We start from the raw sequence: 17145 nt of genomic DNA on the forward strand, positions 1-17145 counted from the left end.
ATCTGTCACTCTGCTTTTAATAGTGTTAATGCTACAGATGCTGCTGCCTTCTGTCCAGCCTGAGTTGCTTTTGCCAGTTAAGCCTCACAACAGCCCTGTGAGGTAGGTGGGTGACACAGGTGGACACCAAGTGAGGAGCCGCAGGGCAGGGTGCAGGCTCTGTTCTTCCCTTCTGACCCAGAGGTTTGATTTGTTTAGCCCAAATTCTTTTCCATGTGCTGTTGCAAAATGTCCTCTGCCCCAGGCTGACAGCAGTGAGTCAGAGAGGTGTGGGCATCCTGAAATCCTTACTCCCAGGAAAAAACCCTCCCCTCTTAACACATCTGGCATTTGACTGAAGTTACCCAGCTTCTTGCTCGCTCTGATTTCCATGGCTGAATTCCCATGTTCCAAACACTTGGCACAGCAGTCTTCCTGCTGAGAGTAAGCCTGGCTCACTGGAAGAAGCCAAGGAGCTTCAGTGTCATCTGCTGCAAGGGGCAGAGATCTCTGTGTTTCTTTCAAGACTTGACCAAATGCCTTTCTTGGAGCACAGCCATTTCACAGGTGAAGGCAGGAGGCAGCAGAACAAGCGCCAATGTCAGATAGAGTTTACATGTTTTCACTGAAGTGCGGCCAGGCTGTTCACCCAGAAACCAGCTGGAACCAGGACAGAACGAGCACTAAAAAAAATGAGGGCACTCTTCAGGGAGTGAGTGCTCAGCCCTCATCCCCAGCAGGGCACGACGTCTGGCTCTCAGATCCCCAAACCCAGGACAGGTAGTGTAGATTCAGACCAACGAGAGAAAAAAAATACGCTTTTAGAGCATTAGTGTTAAAAATAGGAAAATAGGCCATTGTTGGAAATTTAAGCACGGAAGGTTCTTGGGCAGTGGGTTAAACCAACCCTTCAGAACAAGGCCAGGCTTGGAGAGCAGGGCAGCAGGTGAGGAAGACCCATTCAAGAGAGGCCTTTTGTGCAACCTTCATGTGCAAAGAATCAACCAGACAGATGCAGCACAAATACCCTCCCAGCTGGCACACAGCACTTGGTTTCCCAGGGATCTTGCCTGAGGCTCTGGCAAGTCCATCGCAGCACAGCCATTTCTGCACTCTGCAGGAGGAGGAAGACAGTAACAACCCATGTGTGGCCAAGAGAGGCTGGGGCACAAGGCACAAACAAGTGTAAAGGAATTGGTACTGCCCAGGTGAGCCAGACAGCTTACACCAGGGTGGGCAAAGCAGGGAGTGGGGAGGCCTCCTGCCACACAGGGGTGCCAGGGGAAGGTCTCTGCCCTGGCCCCAGGTGTGCGGAGGAGGGAGATGAGGGAGCAACACCAGGGATCAACACCTTTGCTCCAAACAGCAAAGAACAGGAGCAAAAGGGCAGAGAAAACAAATGGAGCAGGGTCTGGAGAAGACCCACCAGATTAATAGCGGTATCCCACTTCAGAGGCTTGGGATCACCCATCGTGGCTTTGGAGTAAGACAAAGTTTAAATCTGAAGCAGCAGCAGAAGGAACTGCACCAAGTGAGTTTAAACAGCAAATTGTTTCTTTGAAGCAAGATCAGCTTCAAGATGAAAGGCAGGTAAGAGTATCTGAAGTACTGAGGCATGTCTTCAACTGCAGGCTGCCGGGAGGTCTGGGAGATGGTCTGGCGTTAGGGAGATCTGCACAGACAGACGTGGCAGAGCGGAGTGCTCTTCCCAGGTCTCCCCCATCAGCTTCTGCCTGCACAAAAGCAGCTGAAGGACAAGGCAGGAGCTCCAGCTAAATCTGGGCTTCCTGAGGGAGCAGGAGCCAGCCTGAAGGCTCAGCCACCAGACAGCCCCAGCTTGCCAATGTGTTGACTCAGGCTTATTTTAGCTGTCCTGGCTGGGCCTGGGAAATGTCCTGTTGTACAAAGGACTTGCCTGGCTGAGCCCATCAGCCACACAATGATCAGGGCTGTGGTAGAAGCGATGTTGTCTCCAAGGGACAGGGACAGCAGTTGAGAAGGTGCTCTGAGATGTAATGGGGGACACAGCAAACTTGAACTCCAGGCTGCTGTCCTGGCACAGCCTTATCACTTGGCACCACCACAGCTCTGCCGGGACACTGTCTTCCAGTGAAAGGTCCTGCCACAACTCTGGCTCTGCTGTGGCACGACACTGGGCTCAGTCCATTTGCTCTGTAGGTGTGCACATTTCTTGGCAGCTCACACACAGGGATGATGGCTGCATGTCCCTGGTCAAGGCTTCCTCTGTACCTTGGGTCCTCTAAGACCAAGGCTGACATAGCCTGTCAGGAGTCAGCTTCTCCAATGCTGGCACCAGCCACTTGCTTATGCCAGGATGCTTCATGCCACACGTACCCTGAAGACTCTGCCTGCCCCAAGCTGTGCCACATGCCAACTGCTTCTCCTTCCTGAAGCTACTGCTTCCCGGGCTTGCTACTGCTCCACCAGAGCCTCCACTGTTCTCCCCAAAACCAGCCCTCCCCAGCCCAGCCCCCCACCCCTCCTGCTAGGAGCCACTCTCCTTCTCCAGGAGATGGGCTTCTCGATGCCCACTGGGCCTGAGCAACCCCCGCCCTCTTGGTGACCTGGGGTGGGAACCACGGTCCTGGACCCTGGACCTCTCCCACCTCCTGCAACCCCAGGGCCTGTGGTGGCCCTGCCAGCTGGGAGCTACTCTGTGGTCACTGCGGTTGAACACCAGGTTCTCGTTCTCCTTCTCCCTGCCCTGGGCCTCAGCCCCCTCCTCCAGGGTCCATCTTTCCACATCGTGGTGCTCCTCTTTCAAGTCCACTGCCTCTGTTACTGGTGAGGGATCCTCAGGGCACAACTCCTTTCTTTCAGCCAGGGCAGCATCTCTGCTTCTGCTGTGAGACTTTGGAAACTCCTGGCTGTGCCTCCCACCAGGTTTCTGCTCTGGTCTTCGGCTGAAGGCCCTTGGCCCCCTGGGGCCGTGGAGCGGATGACAGACTTCCTCTGCCGGTTCCTGCAAGCTGCTGCCTGACTGCCTGCCCTGGCCCCTGGGGCCTGGCCTCTCCCCTCTGTGCCTCTCCCTCTTGCTCTGTTGCTCCCTGGGCACAGTAGCCCTCTTGGGCTGCCCAGGGTCTGCCCTGGCCCCTGGTGCTCCAGCTGGCTCAGGAGCAGAGGCTTGGCTGGGCAGCTGGGGCACATCCACAGTGCTTGCACTCACCAGTGGCTCAGAGGCAGCTTGGCGTGGATCAACAGCAGCTGGAGGCTGAAAGAAAGAAGCCACCAGATAAGAAAAGGACAGGGCAGCCCCACAGCAGATGACCATGCTTGGTCCTGCAGTCCAGGGCCCCCCTTGCCAGGTCTCCGTCCCTGGTGCCATACCGCCTGGAGGCTGATGAAGTAACGGTTCCTCTCTGCTTCAGGGTCAATGATGCCGCCTTTCTCTTGCTGTCTCTTGAAAATTAAGCGCAGTTCTTCTTGGTGCTGCAGCGTCTTGGCATCTGGCCTGTATAGCTCCTGAGCAGCAGAAAGCAAGGCAGGGTGAGGGCTCTCTCAACAATTAGTGTGGGTAGGAAGCTGGCAGTGCTGAGAGTGACTCCCCAAACCCTCCTTTGGTTGCACAGCGTACAGGCAACCTGCCTCCTGCCACATATGACCAGGCACATAGATGCGTGTGAAACCCCTAGACAGAGGTACAGCATGGCAGCACAGACCTGCTGTTCCTGCAGTGACCACCTTGAGGTGTCCTGCTGTGGGGCAGGATGCAGAGCAGCTACAGTCAGGTCATTTGCCTGACCCTGAGGATATCCCAGTGGGTACACGGACACGTCCCATGGCAGAATCACTTCTCCCCCAGCACATCTGCTCAAAACTCAGGGCTACACAATGAAACCTGCCCTTTGTGGACACATCAGACAGTCAGGAGACACCTTGCTAGGTTTTATGAACTGCCCTTTGGATGGGCTACCCAGGAGGACACGAGAGCATGCAGTGTGTGTTCATCCATTATACTGCCCCCACTGAAGTCATTCAGTGAGCGGGCACAGCGGGGCAGGTGAATCCCCATCTCTTACCAGGGGTTGCTGTGGGGCTGGTGCCGCCTTCAGAGCGCAAAGATCATAAACCAGGGTCTCACGGCAGACAGGGCACTGCACGCCGACTTCCTGTGGGGAGGCAAGAGATAATACCAAACCTTGGCTGTGACCCAGCTCCTGTGCTGCTGGATAAGCCCAGCTTGGAAATGGAACAGGGTGCCCTTCTTCACTCTTCTGCCAGGGCAGGAAAACCCTGGAGGATTCCAAAAGCATGAAGGCAGCCTTGTGTCTCAACAACTGCTACAGAAAGTGTTTCCACCATGAGGGACACTAGGATTTGTGCTCCAGCAGCTGACTGCTGTACAAACCACCTGTCACCACATATGGCTTCAGTCCTCCTTCACCTAGAATCTATTTTTCCCCACTCCAAAGTGGAGCGTGTCATCTAGGCTTTAAAAAGGTTTTGCAGGAAGGAGCCTTTGACTTGTTTCACACTCAGCTGCACTGTTTGCTCTGCGGCTGACAACTGTTCCAACACCTGCTCGCCCCAGGATGCAGGTGATCATGTTTATCCTGCTGTACACCCCTGCAATTCAAGGACTAGGGATAGAGCTCTCTTTTCTCACTCCTGTGGTTCTAGAAGTCAAAAAATGCAACCAACTCCCCTATCCCCCACACAACAGGCGCTGACCCAGAGATCAAATAACCCAACTGCTGAAGTGCTAGAAACTCACAGGGTAGTTTTGGTTGGAAAGGGCTGTTGGAGATCACTTGGTCTAATCCCCACTCTGATTCTCAGTGCAGGCACAATGTGCCAGAGGGGGTGACAGAGATATCGTGAGGGTCAGGGGAAGGGGTGCAGGGCCCAGTACCTGTCTAGGGGAAGGCTCCAGGTGCTGCTCTCTCTCCTCCTGCTGCATGAGGATCTCCTCCTCCATGTGCTGGGCATAGCGGGCCAGGCAGTGGGAGTGAAAGTAGTGGTAGCACTGGGTCTTTGTGAAGGCTTCTCTCTCCTGCAGAGGAGAAGGGGCAGCTTTAAAGGGTCTCTGAGCACTGGGTTGTGTAGCCTTCCCAGATGAGGTGCGTTTTCACTCCAGTGTCAGTGCTGGCAGTGGGGAACTAATGCTACTGCTGGCAGAACCACATAACATCTTCTGCTGGGCTTCATCTCTGCGTCCTCAGCTCTTGCTGGGACACTGCTCCCTGTTCTGAGTGTAAGAAACACTCCTAACGTCAAGCTGCAAAGTATTTATGACTGGTTTCTCCTGTGTAAACAGCAATCTTCCCCTACGATCTGTTCTCTCTCCTAGGCAGGCACCATTTCTCATTGCAACCCAGAGAACACAAGCTCGCCCATCCCTGCAGACCTCAGCACCTGCACGATGTGTTCCAGTCCCTTCTGACCACCTGTGTGCTGAACTCTAGGTGGGGTTTGACCAACACATGGAAGCTGAAATGCACCAGTGTCATGGGGGAGTGATTTTACGGTTCTGCTTGCTGCTTGCAGAACAATGTTTCAAACAACCAGCAACTATCCCCGGACCCTACCCACTCTCTTGGAGATGACCCATAGGGGTAGCATCACTCGCTACCCCTATGCCCTGCTTCTGTAGGTGGTTATCTCCAGGCTGACAGGGAGAGTAGCACACACTGCCTCAGGAAGTTCCATGCTGAGTAGGATCACCTACAGACCAGGGGAGCAAGGGGCTGCTGAGGCACACCTCGGTTCCAGAACAATGACCCATGCTTTGAGCCCCAGGCCCCCCATTTTTTTTCCTCGCTTCCCAGCCAGCTTGCAGGGCCAGGAGACACACTACCTGGAATCCATACAGGCAGATGACGCACTGGCCATGAGGAATGTTATTGTCAGTGAGAATCTCCTTCCCCTTCTGCGGAAGCATTAAAGCAAACATTTTACTCACCAGCTGCCCACAGGCTCAGGGCTGTCCCACCCCTCAGGAAGTCGGGGACCAGCATCTGTGGCTGGGCAACCCCAATCTCCCCCAGCTCTCACCTCAATCAGTTCGTAGAGCACCTCTGTCCCAAGCCTGGCTTCAGCAACACTTCTGAGGGTCTGGGAGATCCTACAGCAAAGCAGGAGCAATACTTAACATAAATTTAGTCACACCTTTTCACTGCCCCATATACCTGTCACCCCACCATGGTGAGAGGAGGAAGAAATAGAGCAGTGGCCTTCAAGCTCTGCCTGCAGCACAAGACAGGCACATGTGCACACACATACTCATGAGCTCCCCACAAACCAGTGCACAGAAACCTTTGTCCTCAGAGGATTTGCAAGAGCTGGTTCACTTGGCTCCTTGGCTCGAGCTCACCCAGCACCCTCCAGTTTTGGTGAATCTCAGGCTTCTCTTATCTGATGGCAGCCCCCAAGCAGGTCTGGGGGATCTGTGTTATTCCTGTGATGCTGGCAGATACCAGGGTCTCCCTTGCACACACTCGGCTGCACCAATGACTGGAGCACAAAGACAACAACGGGCTGCCCAAGGACTTCCTTCAGTCCCACCACTGTGAAAGCTGGAACAACTCCTTCAAAGGCCCAGGGGATTTAGATTACAGTTTAGAGGGACCACCGGGGAACAACCATAGGGTGGACCCCTTGGTGCCTAACTCAGGGAACAACTATACTCAGCACCAGTGGCTCCCAGAAGACTTAAAGCAAGGTGATCTAGGCACCTATATCCTCCCATTAACCAGACACAGAGCCACGTGAATCTGAGAGAAAGCTTTTCCACCAATTCTGCCTCCTGCATTTTGGAGGAAACAATCACCCTCTCCCCACCCTCCCGGCACTCACTTTTGAATTTGCTCATCTGACAGTCCCCGCGGGTTCCTGATCGAGATTTCCGGAGCTTTGTTGGGATACTAGGGAAAACAGAAACACACAAAGCACAACGAGCGATGCGGAGAGATCCGGGGCAGGGGTGCAGGGCCGGCGGCCTACCTGTGGGGGCACGGAGAGCATCAGGGTGAAGCGGACGTACTGCGAGTCCTGGTCCTGGGCCGTGGCGGGGTGCAGGGTGATGCCGATCTCCCAGGGCTCCCACCTGCGGGGCAGGCCGAGGTGAGGGGCGGCAGCGCGGGGCCGGGCCGGGCCTGGGGAGGCTGGGCCGCGGTCCGTACCTGCCGCGGCCCCGAGCCACCCGCAGCTCCTCCAGGTAGATGGACTCCAGCACCTCCACCTCCGGCGGCAGCGCCCTGCGGGGACCGGGACGGGAGTCAGGCGGCGGCGTCGCCGGCCCCGCTGGGCTGGGGCTGTGGGCACCGGGGAAAGGGGAGTGTTACCAATCCGTCGCCTCCGCTTCCTCATCGGCCGCCGCCATCTTCTCGTGCGCCCCGGAACCGGAACCTCCGCGCGGGCGCACGCGCGGGGAGGCGTTGCTAGGCGACACCGTAGCGGCGGCGGGGCCGGGGGTGAGCGGAGCGGGGTGAGGTTTGTCCCACCCAGGGCTTGGGGCTCGTCTGGCCGTGAGGGACCAGAGGTGCAGCCGGCGAGCAGGGACGGAGCCCAGCGGGGGCTCCCGGGGGACCCCCGCCCCGGGGACCGGGCCCAGGGTGAGGCCCCGCGGGGAGGGGAGATGCCCACGGGGAGGGGAAGCCCGGCCCTTGAGATCTGGGATGGCAGAGGGTGCAGCCCTGCCTTCCCAGCGCCTTCCCAGCACCGGCACTATCCTTATGTCTGCTGGGGTTGGGGTCGATGTCCCCTGGCAGCCAGTGGCATAGGGCAAGAGTTGGGGAGAGAGCGCAGAGCGCTTCTTGTCACTTCTTCTCACCGGCTGCTTTGCCTCGGCAGCTCAGTGGCCCCCTCCCTGAACTCCCACGATGGAGAAGTACCGTGTCCTGGAGATGATTGGCGAAGGCTCCTTCGGGCGCGTGTACAAGGGACGTCGGAAACACAGCGCTCAGGTGAGGAAAGAGATGTCGAGGGTCTGTAGTGTGGCACTGGGGACTGAGTTCTGGTGGCTGTTGGGTTCTGGGGACCTGTCAGGGCTTTGAGACTCAGGACTCATTCATTTTTCTGCTGACATACCCGTCCAGCTCCTGCTGGCACAGAGTCATTCAGGTTCAAGGGACCTCAGGAGTAGTCTCCAGTCCAGCCTCTGCTTCAAACAGGGCCAGCATCAAATTCAGATCCTGTGAATCCTCAAGGACAAACACGCCACAGCCACTGCTTGACTCTACTTGGATTGAATTGTTTTTCCTTTTGTCAAGCTGAACCTCCCCTGTGTCAGTTTCTAACCCCTGAGTGTTCAGCCCCCTTACTATCCTTTTGGCCTCTGCTATACCCACTCCAGCCTGTTGATGTCTTTCTGGGCCAAAAACTGGCCACAATATTGCCAACATGGTATAAGAAGTTCAAAATAAAGGGCAATAATAACTTCCTTCCAAATCCTGCCTGTTCCTACAGTCCAGGGTGCTTCCAGTGCTCCTCACTGCCAGGACACACTGCTGGCTCATGTTAGGTTTGCTGTCTACCAGGATCTCTAGGTCCTGTCCTGTATTTCTGGCAGTTCTAGTTTTGTCTGTGCTCACTGATTAAATTTCTTCGCTTTAAATGCCAGTGTGCAAAGTACTGTGAGCACCTGTATCTATGTGCAAGGGCCTGGGGGGATCTCCAGCTCCAAGGGATTCAGTGAATAAATATCTCATTTGATGTGCTCAGCTGGAAAATGCTGAGTCCTGTTTGGGTTAAAAGCAGCCTCTGCCAGGGTGGGTAAGAGCCTGGTCTGATCCCAGCTTTGTCTGCTTTGAAAGGTGGTGGCCTTAAAGTTCATCCCCAAGGTGGGGCGGTCTGAGAAGGAGCTGAAGAACCTGCAGCGGGAAATTGAGATCATGAGAGGCCTCCGTCATCCCAACATCATCCAGATGCTTGACAGCTTTGAGACCGACAAAGAGGTGAAGGGGATTACTCTGGGCAGGTGTTTTTGCTCGACTGGGGCAGAGGAACAAGAGCTGGCCCCTGCTGTGGTAGGGACCTCTTTCTGTGGAGATGCTGGTGACACCCTCCCAGGGCCTGGTCAGTGTTTTTCAGAGCCCTGCGGTATGATCTGTGTGGGGAGCCAGCACCTACCTGGGCTATGCAGGGTGCACTGGTCATATGCAGAGGTGAAGGAGCTGGGTGGGGGGGTGTGTAGTGCAAGAGGAGTGGTTTGGGATGACAGGATGAGGGTGACTCTTCAGTCACCTCATTAGTCTCTTCAGAGATGGACTTTTCACTGATTTAAACTCTCATGGAGAAAGTATAAGAAGAAAGGACTGAAGGCTGTACTATGAGGACATGTGCGCATGAAATAAAGTAATTGGGCGCAGATTCAAAACAAGCTCAAGGGGGTGATTCTACCCACTGGCCTTGGAAGTACCATTCTGGGCTTGTCCTGTCCTTCCCTCTTCCCTGGTTTCTGCTGGCTGGCTGAGATAAGGACAGCCGCAAGGCCTGCGGTGAGTGCCAGGCCCTTGCTGCAGCGCAGCTGTGGGGGCCCTCCCACCCCAGGTCCCAACCCAACCTGATGTGCTGTGCTTGATCACACCCCAGCATCTCCTGCCCTGCTCTGTCCCGGTCCCCAGGGCATGGTGGGGATGTGGCTGGGTGAGCGCCTGATCTCACCACGCTGCTGTTCCCTCCAGGTAGTGGTGGTGACTGACTACGCAGAGGGGGAGCTCTTCCAGATCCTGGAGGATGATGGAAGTTTGCCTGAGGACCAGGTGACTATCCTGGCGGTAGCCATGCAATGTTTGCTGCAGGACGGAGGGAACGGGATTTGTCTGTCTGTAGGCAGTGGGTCTCTGCTGTGGGCCAGGAGACATCAGGAGGGTGAGGATGCCTCCGGGGCTTTACCTGGCAGAGCTTTTGATGGAGAGGGGCCAAGTTGCATTGGGGGACAGTGGGGTCCAACAGGGACTGCAGCTTCCCTGTTCTGTCTCCAAGGAGCACAGCACTAGGCTGCTGCCTCGGCCATCAGCCTGCTCCAAGGAACTGCTGGTCCATGGCTGGGGCTGGTCCCTGCCCCAAAGTGGGCAAGGGCAGGAGTGGGGGTACTGGGGGGCAAGGCCATAAGGGACCCCATGGTTGTGCCAGCTGGTGGCACCATGGGACAGAGGGTGAGGCGAGGCTCCTTTGTCTCCTGCAGGTCCGGACCATTGCTGCCCAGCTGATCTCTGCTCTCTATTACCTGCACTCCCACCGTATCCTGCACCGCGACATGAAACCCCAGAACATCCTGCTGGGCAAAGATGGTGTTGTCAAGCTCTGTGACTTTGGGTAGGTGCTGGTGTCCAGCTTGTGGGGGACACTTGGCCTTGGGGCAGCCAAGGAGTGTCCTGGGTGCTGTAGAGAAGGAGGGGGGGAGTGTGGAAGGGGACCTGGATTCTGTGCATATTTAGAAGTTGAGTAAGGATGGGGGATTTTGGGCTCCAGAGTAGAGAGGTGTTGGTAAACTTGTAGTGTGCTGCAATGGGTGTTTCAGCCTGAACTGACCATCTGTGCTTTGCTGTGAGCAGGTTTGCCCGTGCTATGAGCATCCACACCATGGTGTTGACCTCCATCAAGGGGACCCCACTGTACATGTCCCCCGAGCTGGTGGAGGAGCGGCCATATGACCACACAGCAGACCTGTGGTCTGTGGGCTGCATCCTGTACGAGCTGTTTGTGGGCACCCCTCCTTTTTACACCAGTAGCATCTTCCAGCTCGTCAGCCTCATTGTCAAGGACCCGGTCAAATGGCCTGTGGCCATAAGCCCAGTCTTCAAGGTAAGGGTGAAGGCTCCGTATGTGGGGTTTGATCTGTGAATGCAGTATCAGTTTTGGCCTTGCCTGCTGCCCTGGTAGGTTAATCTTAGGTTTTATGTCCTCTAACAGGGACTTCAGAACACAGAGAAGGGCTGAGATCTGGGCCTTCTGGGAGGGGGACCCTTATTGCTGCTGTCTGTAAGCTGGGAAACTGAGGCTGACAGCAGAGGAATGATTTACTGGGCTGAGAAGGGGAGTGTCTTCCTGTCTTCCCTGAGTACTAGAGCCACTCCTTGTCCAGAGGCAGGCAGGGAACACAGCCCGTCTGGGTGCCCTCGCTAGAGGGGCCTGGTGGGTACGCTGTACTCCTTGGTGGGTGCCAAGGATGTGTTGGTGACCCTGGTGCTGTGCTGCGCTTTAGAGCTTCCTGCAGGGACTACTAACGAAGGACCCCTGCCAGCGATTGTCGTGGCCAGAGCTGCTTTCTCATCCCTTTGTTGCTGGACTGGTTACTGGTGAGTACCACCTCTTTTTCCAGCACTGGCAAGGTCCATTTCCTCCTCCTACTGCCTGGAGTCTGGGACGAACACCCTGCCATGCTATTTTTACTACCCTGGCCTTTGCCTCCTTCCTCTCAACTTTCTCCAAGCACATCTAGCACCTGCCCCTGGGCTTGCTCTGCTTCCCCCGGGATTCCGCTGGATCCCAGAGCCGATCACTCTCCCTGCATCCCAAGGGAGAGCTGCTGATGAAGTTCTCCCCTGGCCTCCTCAGTGATTGATGACACAGAAGAGCATGGGATCTCAAACCCCTTCACCACCAAGCTGTCCCCAGAGCTGCAGGTCCTGAAGGAGCAGCAAGCCCATGCCATGGCCCCCAGGAGCAGCCAGTCCAGGATCCTGAGAAAGGCCCGGCAGAAGATGATTGAGGAGGCACAGAAAAAGGTGGAGGAAAGCGTGACCTTCCCCTGGCTGTGTCCCAGAGTCAGGAAAAAGGAGGGGCACTGAAATGGGATCTGGGGGGAAAGACAGAAGGTACATGGGGTCAGGCTGGGGCATCAGCCACACACAAGGCAGGATGTGGGGTCCTCAGGGTGATGGGGTCTAGAGGACTCTTCTGGCTGGCTGAGTAACCCTGCCCTGGCCAAACTTCTCTGCTATTGCCCAGGGGCAACTGAAAGCGGGTGATGCATCTACAAAGAACTCTGGCAAAGGATGCCCCAGGCATAGACCCAGAGCAGCTCCTGGGAAGGCAGCCCTCATGGAGGGGGAGCCACCACCTGCCTCCAAAGAGAAGAACCCTATTGTCCTGCAAGGAAAGAGGAGCATGGCAGAGTGGGAGTTGGAGGAGCCTCCACCTGACCCATGGTGAGGGAGGGCTGGGAGAGAAGGAAGAGAGGAAGTCAGGGTCACTTACTGACTGCGCTGTTTCCTTGGCCAGGGAGCACAGCATCACTCGAGACTACGAGCGGGAGTTTCCTGGAGGAGTGGCCTCTCTGCAGTGTGGCGCTGACCAGGGCAGGTGCAGCATCAAAACTGTGGACCTGGAGAGTGAAGTAAGAGAGTGTCTTGTGGTGAGGACAGCAGGGCCCAGTCCCTAGGGACTGGTACAGAGACCCTGAAGGCAGGCAGCATCTGTGGTACCAGCCCTCTCTTGTCCATGGCTAGGAGCTGGAGAGTGATGAGGAGTGGCAGCACCTGATTGAGGTCACAGAGCCTTCGGCCATGCAGCTGAGCACACCGCTGAGCCTCCTGAGGGACCCGGCCTTCCGGCACCGTGTCCAGGCCCGCCTGGCAGACTCTTCTCAGCAGGTGAGTGATGGCTGGCTCAGACAACTATTACTACATGGATACCACCTTCTTCCCCAGGACTGGATCAGAAGCACTGGGAGAATCCTCAGACCAGCCAGCAAGGAGATCCTCTGCTTCTCCAGGAGCTGGAGCTGTCTTGTGCACTTGGCTTGCCATCCGCTCTCTGGCTGTACTCTGCCTGAGGAGGTGGAGGGCTGCTTTATGGGTGGTGTAGAGGACAAAACCACTGCTGATCATGAGATCTTCTGGCTTCTCTGTGTCCAGGTTCGGGAAGGGATGCTGGAGGGAGCTTCCCGTCTCTGTCCCGTGCTCCATGTCGTGGGCAACCTCCTGGCTACTCGGTGTGACTATGAGCTGCTGGACCACTTCTGCCAAGAGCTGAATGTGCCTCTGTCCCTGCTGTGTCTAGCCAAGCAGATCCTGGAGAGTCGTAGCATCAAGCAGGTGGGTGTAGGGCTCCAGAGAAATCTGGGCTCCTTCCAGCCCTGCAGAGTGCTGGTGCTGAGGAGGCCCTGGTGTCCTGCTGGAGCTGACTCCCAGGACCAGTGCCTCTTCCAGGCCCCCATGAGAAGGGGTAGGTCCTGGCAGGAAAGGATCCTGCCACAGTAGCATTGGGATGGCCAGCAGACAATCCTCACTTGTTGTTTCTTTCTGGATCCTGTAGCAGCCCTGGTGTATCGTGGTGCTGACAGACCTCCTCATGGTGACCAAAGTTTACTTCAGCAGTGAATGCAGCCTGGAGGAAAGTGGGCAAAAGGACAGGTAGGGAAAACCCTCTGTGTTCTGAGGTGTCTTGTGGCCACTGCAGGGACCTGGCAATAGGCAGGAGGGTAGTGTTCATACTCTGTGGCTAGAACTGTCTCCATGGGGAACCATCAGAGACTAAGGACTTCATGCCATATCTCTGTGCTCACAGAGGAGCTTTCTGTGAGTGGGACTAATTAAGGGGAAGGCACAGCTGTCTAGATTTCAGTTGTGCTGCCTGCTGGCCCTGATTCATGGTACTGGTGTGTGCTGCCTGCCCCATTAACATTAACCAGGGCCATATAGGCCTGGCCACATCTTGTCCTCACAGCCAGGGCTCATGTTTCTCTACTCTCCTTTGTCCCTGCTGCCTCCTCCAGCCTGCAGACCTTCCAGGAGAGTGCCAGCTGCTTCCTAGCTCTGCTGCCAGAGCTGCTGGCTGAGCCAGCTGACAGTGAGATGAGTCTCTGCCAGCAAAGCCTCCTGGTAAGGGTGCCCCTGTCTCCCTTCTCCCCACTCCCTCCCCCAGGGACAGAAGCTGTGGGGCTGGATGTGTGTGGCAGGCTGAAGACCCTGCTCCCAGCTGCGGGGTGCAATGCATTCTTATCAAGGCAGGCTGTCTCACCCACTATATTTTTTTGGGGGGATCACATGCAGAAACAAGCTCTCTGAGGGGGCACCTTCCCGGTTGTGTACCCCTCTCTCAGCCAGCATGCAGTCGCATGTTGGTCCTACACAGTAACCTGGCTGGAGAGGACACCTGGAGGTCCCCAAAGCTCCAGCACTTGAGTCCTTCTCCCACGTCTGCTGTCCCCTCACAGCCTCCTCCGTTGCCCTTCTCTCTCATCTCACCTTCAGTCTGCAGTAATGGCAACCCCTGTTTCTCTCCTAGTGCTTCACTGTGCTCTGTGAGAGCCTGGATGTGATGTACCCCTCTGTCTCTGCCCCCTTCTATGCCAGCCTGCGAGAGAAGCATCAGCCCCTGCTGAACAGACTCCTTCAGGGATCCATCTCAGAGCAGCCTGCTCTGCGAGGTAGTGGTGGTGGCAGCTTGCCATCTCCTCCTGGGGCTTCCCCTCTCCTTACTGTGCTTGGGCTTCCTCAGAGCACTGACTGCCATTGCAGTGCTGTTGGTCAGGGGAGGTGACTGAAGCTTATCTGCCCAAACCCCGGCTAACAAGGGCTCTCCTCTTCCCTCCCTCAGTCCCATATCTCACCCTCCTTGTGTCGTAAGCCTGACTCTTCCTTTCTTGGCCTCCAACCCATCCTGCTGCCCCTCAGCATCCCTCACCCTTAGCACATGTCTCCCGAGCTCTGTCCCTGTGCAGGTACAGTGATGGAGGCCAGATCAGCCCATGACCAGAGCCCACAAGTGGCAGACCTCTTCACAGCTGCATTGGCTGCTGCCTTCAGCATCCCCCTGGAGAGGAACGGCTGTCGGGAAGCCAAGCAGCAGGTCAGGCCAGTTCTCTTTGCAGGGCAAGGAGGTGTGGTCTCCACAGGGGCAGCAGTCCTTTGCAAGAGGGTCTCTTTTTCAGCAGTGGAGTAGATGGCTGTGGTCCTGTGGCTTTGGTGGCTGCTGGGCTGGTGTTTGTAGGCTGTTCCTTCTCAGTCAACAGCTGAGCTTCGGGAGTCCAAGGACTCCTAAGTCAATTAAGAGACTCATGCTTAGATCTGAATTGTGGGATGGGCTAAGTAAAGAACTAGGCAATGCAGAGAAAACATGAATTCTTATATGACAGTGATATGGACTGTAGAAAATCTGAAATTTAATGGATAATAAATAAGAGCGGAAAAAAACCCTACAGATTTACATTTGATCCTTTAGCTCAACTCTGAGTCAACAAAGAGGAAAGCAGAGGAGGAATCTCACCTTGTTCATCTCAAGCTCTGGGGCTGTGCATCAAAGCCATGCTGGGTCATGGCAGGTGGGCATCCCATTGTGAATGCAGGCAACATGTAGGAAGCAGATGCCTTTTTCTATTAATTTATTGCTAGCATTAAACTCCTTAAGTCTGTGCAGTGCTTCACATGCCCTGGGTGCAAACTAGGCTGATTTCTGCAGGTCGCTCAGGAGGTTACTGAAAAGCTGATGGAGAGAGAGAGCCAGCAGCTCAGGAGGCTGCTGGGGAAACTGGAGCACCCAAGCTGCTCCTTGAACGTGCTCAAGGTAATGGCCCTGTCCATTTATCTGTCTGTCCCCACAGGTGCCTGGACCTTTGGCCTGGGGTGAGGAGCATGGGGAGGGAGGAACTGTAGGCTCAGCCTTCAATGACTCACATCTCCCTGATGTCAGTTGTTTAATAAATGAGCCCATGGTAGCCATGGGATGTGACTGAGATGGGCCAGATCAGTGTGTCCCTGTCCTCGGGCTGGTATGCATCTCTCCCCTCTGCCTTGTAGATCCTCTATGCTGGCTGCCATGCCAGCCCAAGCCTGTGCCAGCACCTGGGAAGGAGCCAGCGACTGTGGGGTTCCCTCATACAGCTCTTGAAGGGCAAGGTAGGACTGATTGCAGCCCCAATGTTGCGGTAGGAGTGTGGACAAGCAGGACACATTCCTCAGAGTGCTGCTTAGACCAGGCTGGGAAATGTATGGGGAGAAAAGTTTGGAGAAGCTTAGTTTGGAGAGTGCAGGTCTCCTCCAGGACCCAGAAACATCCCCTCCCAGTCTTGCTGTCCTCTTGTGACTCTTGCTCCCTTGGCAGGTCCCCATGGTGGAGGTAGCCCAGAGGGCAGCCTGCGAGGCCTCTCTGTACCTGCTGGCCCTGCTCACCCTGCAGCTCCAGGCCTCCCCTCCCAGGTAAGGACCTACTTTCACTCACAGGTGGGAGAGGAACATGGCCTGAACAGCCCTTTGCCCTCCACCCAGCCCAGAGCTGGACTCCTGCCTCCACTGATGCCTCTGCTCCAGACACATCGGCAGAGTGCTGGGCACCGTGGGTGGATGCTGGGGGTGTGGTCAGGAGCCAATGTGGACAAGGAGGTGCTGTGAACCAGAGTTTGCTCCTCCTGCAAGGTGGCTGCTTCCCAGCCCTGGGGGTATTTGGATGTTGCTGCTCTGTGGGATGTGGAGTTGTGAGAACACAGCGTCTCTCCCCTGGTCCCTGTGTTTCAGGCTTGAGGAGATGATTAGTCTGGCCATGGATCTCATCGCCCAGTCTCCTGTTGTCTCCCTTGTGGTAAGTCTGCCCACTCTGTCAGAGCCACCACTAAAAGTCCTGCAGAGCCTTGTGTCCCATTTGGGTCCTACCGTTGCTTGCTCAGGGTGGGACAGGGGCAGGCACAGCCTGGCTGTCCTTGTCCTGAGCTGAGGGATGAAGAGTCAGCATTGAGTGGGCAGATGGGAAAGTTCCAAAAGTGCTGAGCTCTCCCTGCTCCCACAGGGTGCTGCAGCATTCCTCTTGACACAGCTCAGTCAGCAAGGGGTAGCTTTGGAGCTCAGGGGAGAAGATGTCCTACTGGCGGTGACAAATGTGCTGACAGCACCTGCTGAGGTATGGGATGGGGACAGAGGAGTGGGGGAGCCAGGCTGTCACCCCACTGTGGAGGTGTGCAAATCTGAGCTCAGAAGGGTGCAGGTGTGGTGCTGCTGGCCTCAGAGCCAGCACGTAGTCTCAGCCTGTCCTTCACTTTCTTACAGCTGCAGCTCCCACCACCAATGGGTGCCGGTCTCTACGATGGGCTCTTCTTCCTCCTGCTGAAGCTCCTTGCCCAGGTATCGGTCTGCCCATCTCCCTTTGCCTGGTCCCTGCCAAAAGGTTTGGGGGCAGAAAGGCCTGAATGTGGATCAGTAATGGAGGCTGAGGTAAACCAGGGAATTGGGCAGCTTTGGCTGAGCTGTGCAATCCCATGAAAGTCACCTC

General features: G+C 56.0%; 2 protein-coding genes across 4 annotated transcripts in view; one reads left to right on the top strand and one right to left on the bottom strand.

Annotated features, from left to right (window-relative positions):
- On the bottom strand, positions 1-7365 carry RNF25 (ring finger protein 25). Of its 2 annotated transcripts, XM_065070718.1 has the most exons (10): positions 7284-7365; positions 7122-7196; positions 6943-7045; positions 6796-6863; positions 5995-6064; positions 5798-5869; positions 4853-4993; positions 4020-4109; positions 3328-3462; positions 1-3211 (listed from the first exon to the last, which is right to left on the bottom strand). In XM_065070718.1, the coding sequence occupies exons 1-10, from the start codon at positions 7319-7321 to the stop codon at positions 2486-2488; spliced, it is 1518 nt and encodes a 505-aa protein (XP_064926790.1). In that variant the 5' UTR covers positions 7322-7365; the 3' UTR covers positions 1-2485. The 2 variants fall into 2 exon arrangements, with proteins under 2 accessions (XP_064926790.1, XP_064926791.1); XM_065070719.1 differs by lacking the exon at positions 5798-5869.
- Positions 7334-17145, top strand: part of STK36 (serine/threonine kinase 36) — a 14461-nt gene continuing 4649 nt past the window's right edge. The window contains exons 1-22 of one of the 2 annotated variants that reach the window (XM_065070694.1): positions 7334-7412; positions 7792-7904; positions 8754-8894; positions 9624-9701; positions 10127-10257; positions 10497-10746; positions 11147-11240; positions 11500-11669; positions 11893-12092; positions 12166-12280; positions 12393-12536; positions 12801-12980; positions 13201-13298; positions 13661-13766; positions 14173-14314; positions 14609-14736; positions 15346-15450; positions 15684-15782; positions 15988-16082; positions 16398-16461; positions 16666-16776; positions 16923-16997. In XM_065070694.1, coding sequence (XP_064926766.1) covers positions 7821-7904; positions 8754-8894; positions 9624-9701; positions 10127-10257; positions 10497-10746; positions 11147-11240; positions 11500-11669; positions 11893-12092; positions 12166-12280; positions 12393-12536; positions 12801-12980; positions 13201-13298; positions 13661-13766; positions 14173-14314; positions 14609-14736; positions 15346-15450; positions 15684-15782; positions 15988-16082; positions 16398-16461; positions 16666-16776; positions 16923-16997 — 2610 coding nt within the window. In that variant the 5' untranslated portion in view covers positions 7334-7412; positions 7792-7820. Of the gene's footprint in view, positions 7427-7791; positions 7905-8753; positions 8895-9623; positions 9702-10126; positions 10258-10496; positions 10747-11146; positions 11241-11499; positions 11670-11892; positions 12093-12165; positions 12281-12392; positions 12537-12800; positions 12981-13200; positions 13299-13660; positions 13767-14172; positions 14315-14608; positions 14737-15345; positions 15451-15683; positions 15783-15987; positions 16083-16397; positions 16462-16665; positions 16777-16922; positions 16998-17145 lie in introns of both variants that reach the window. The other variant, XM_065070695.1, reaches the window with a different exon arrangement.

This window comes from Columba livia, chromosome 7, assembly GCF_036013475.1.
Source record: "Columba livia isolate bColLiv1 breed racing homer chromosome 7, bColLiv1.pat.W.v2, whole genome shotgun sequence".
Classification (NCBI taxonomy): domain Eukaryota; kingdom Metazoa; phylum Chordata; class Aves; order Columbiformes; family Columbidae; genus Columba; species Columba livia.

Coding starts and splice junctions, on each gene's coding strand:
- RNF25 (XM_065070718.1), bottom strand. CDS start 7,321: ATGGCGGCGGCCGATGAGGAAGCGGAGGCGACGGATTG. Junction 7,197..7,283: donor GAAGCGGAGGCGACGGATTG/GTAACACTCCCC, acceptor CGGTCCCCGCAG/GGCGCTGCCGCCGGAGGTGG. Junction 3,212..3,327: donor ACTTCATCAGCCTCCAGGCG/GTATGGCACCAG, acceptor TCTTTCTTTCAG/CCTCCAGCTGCTGTTGATCC.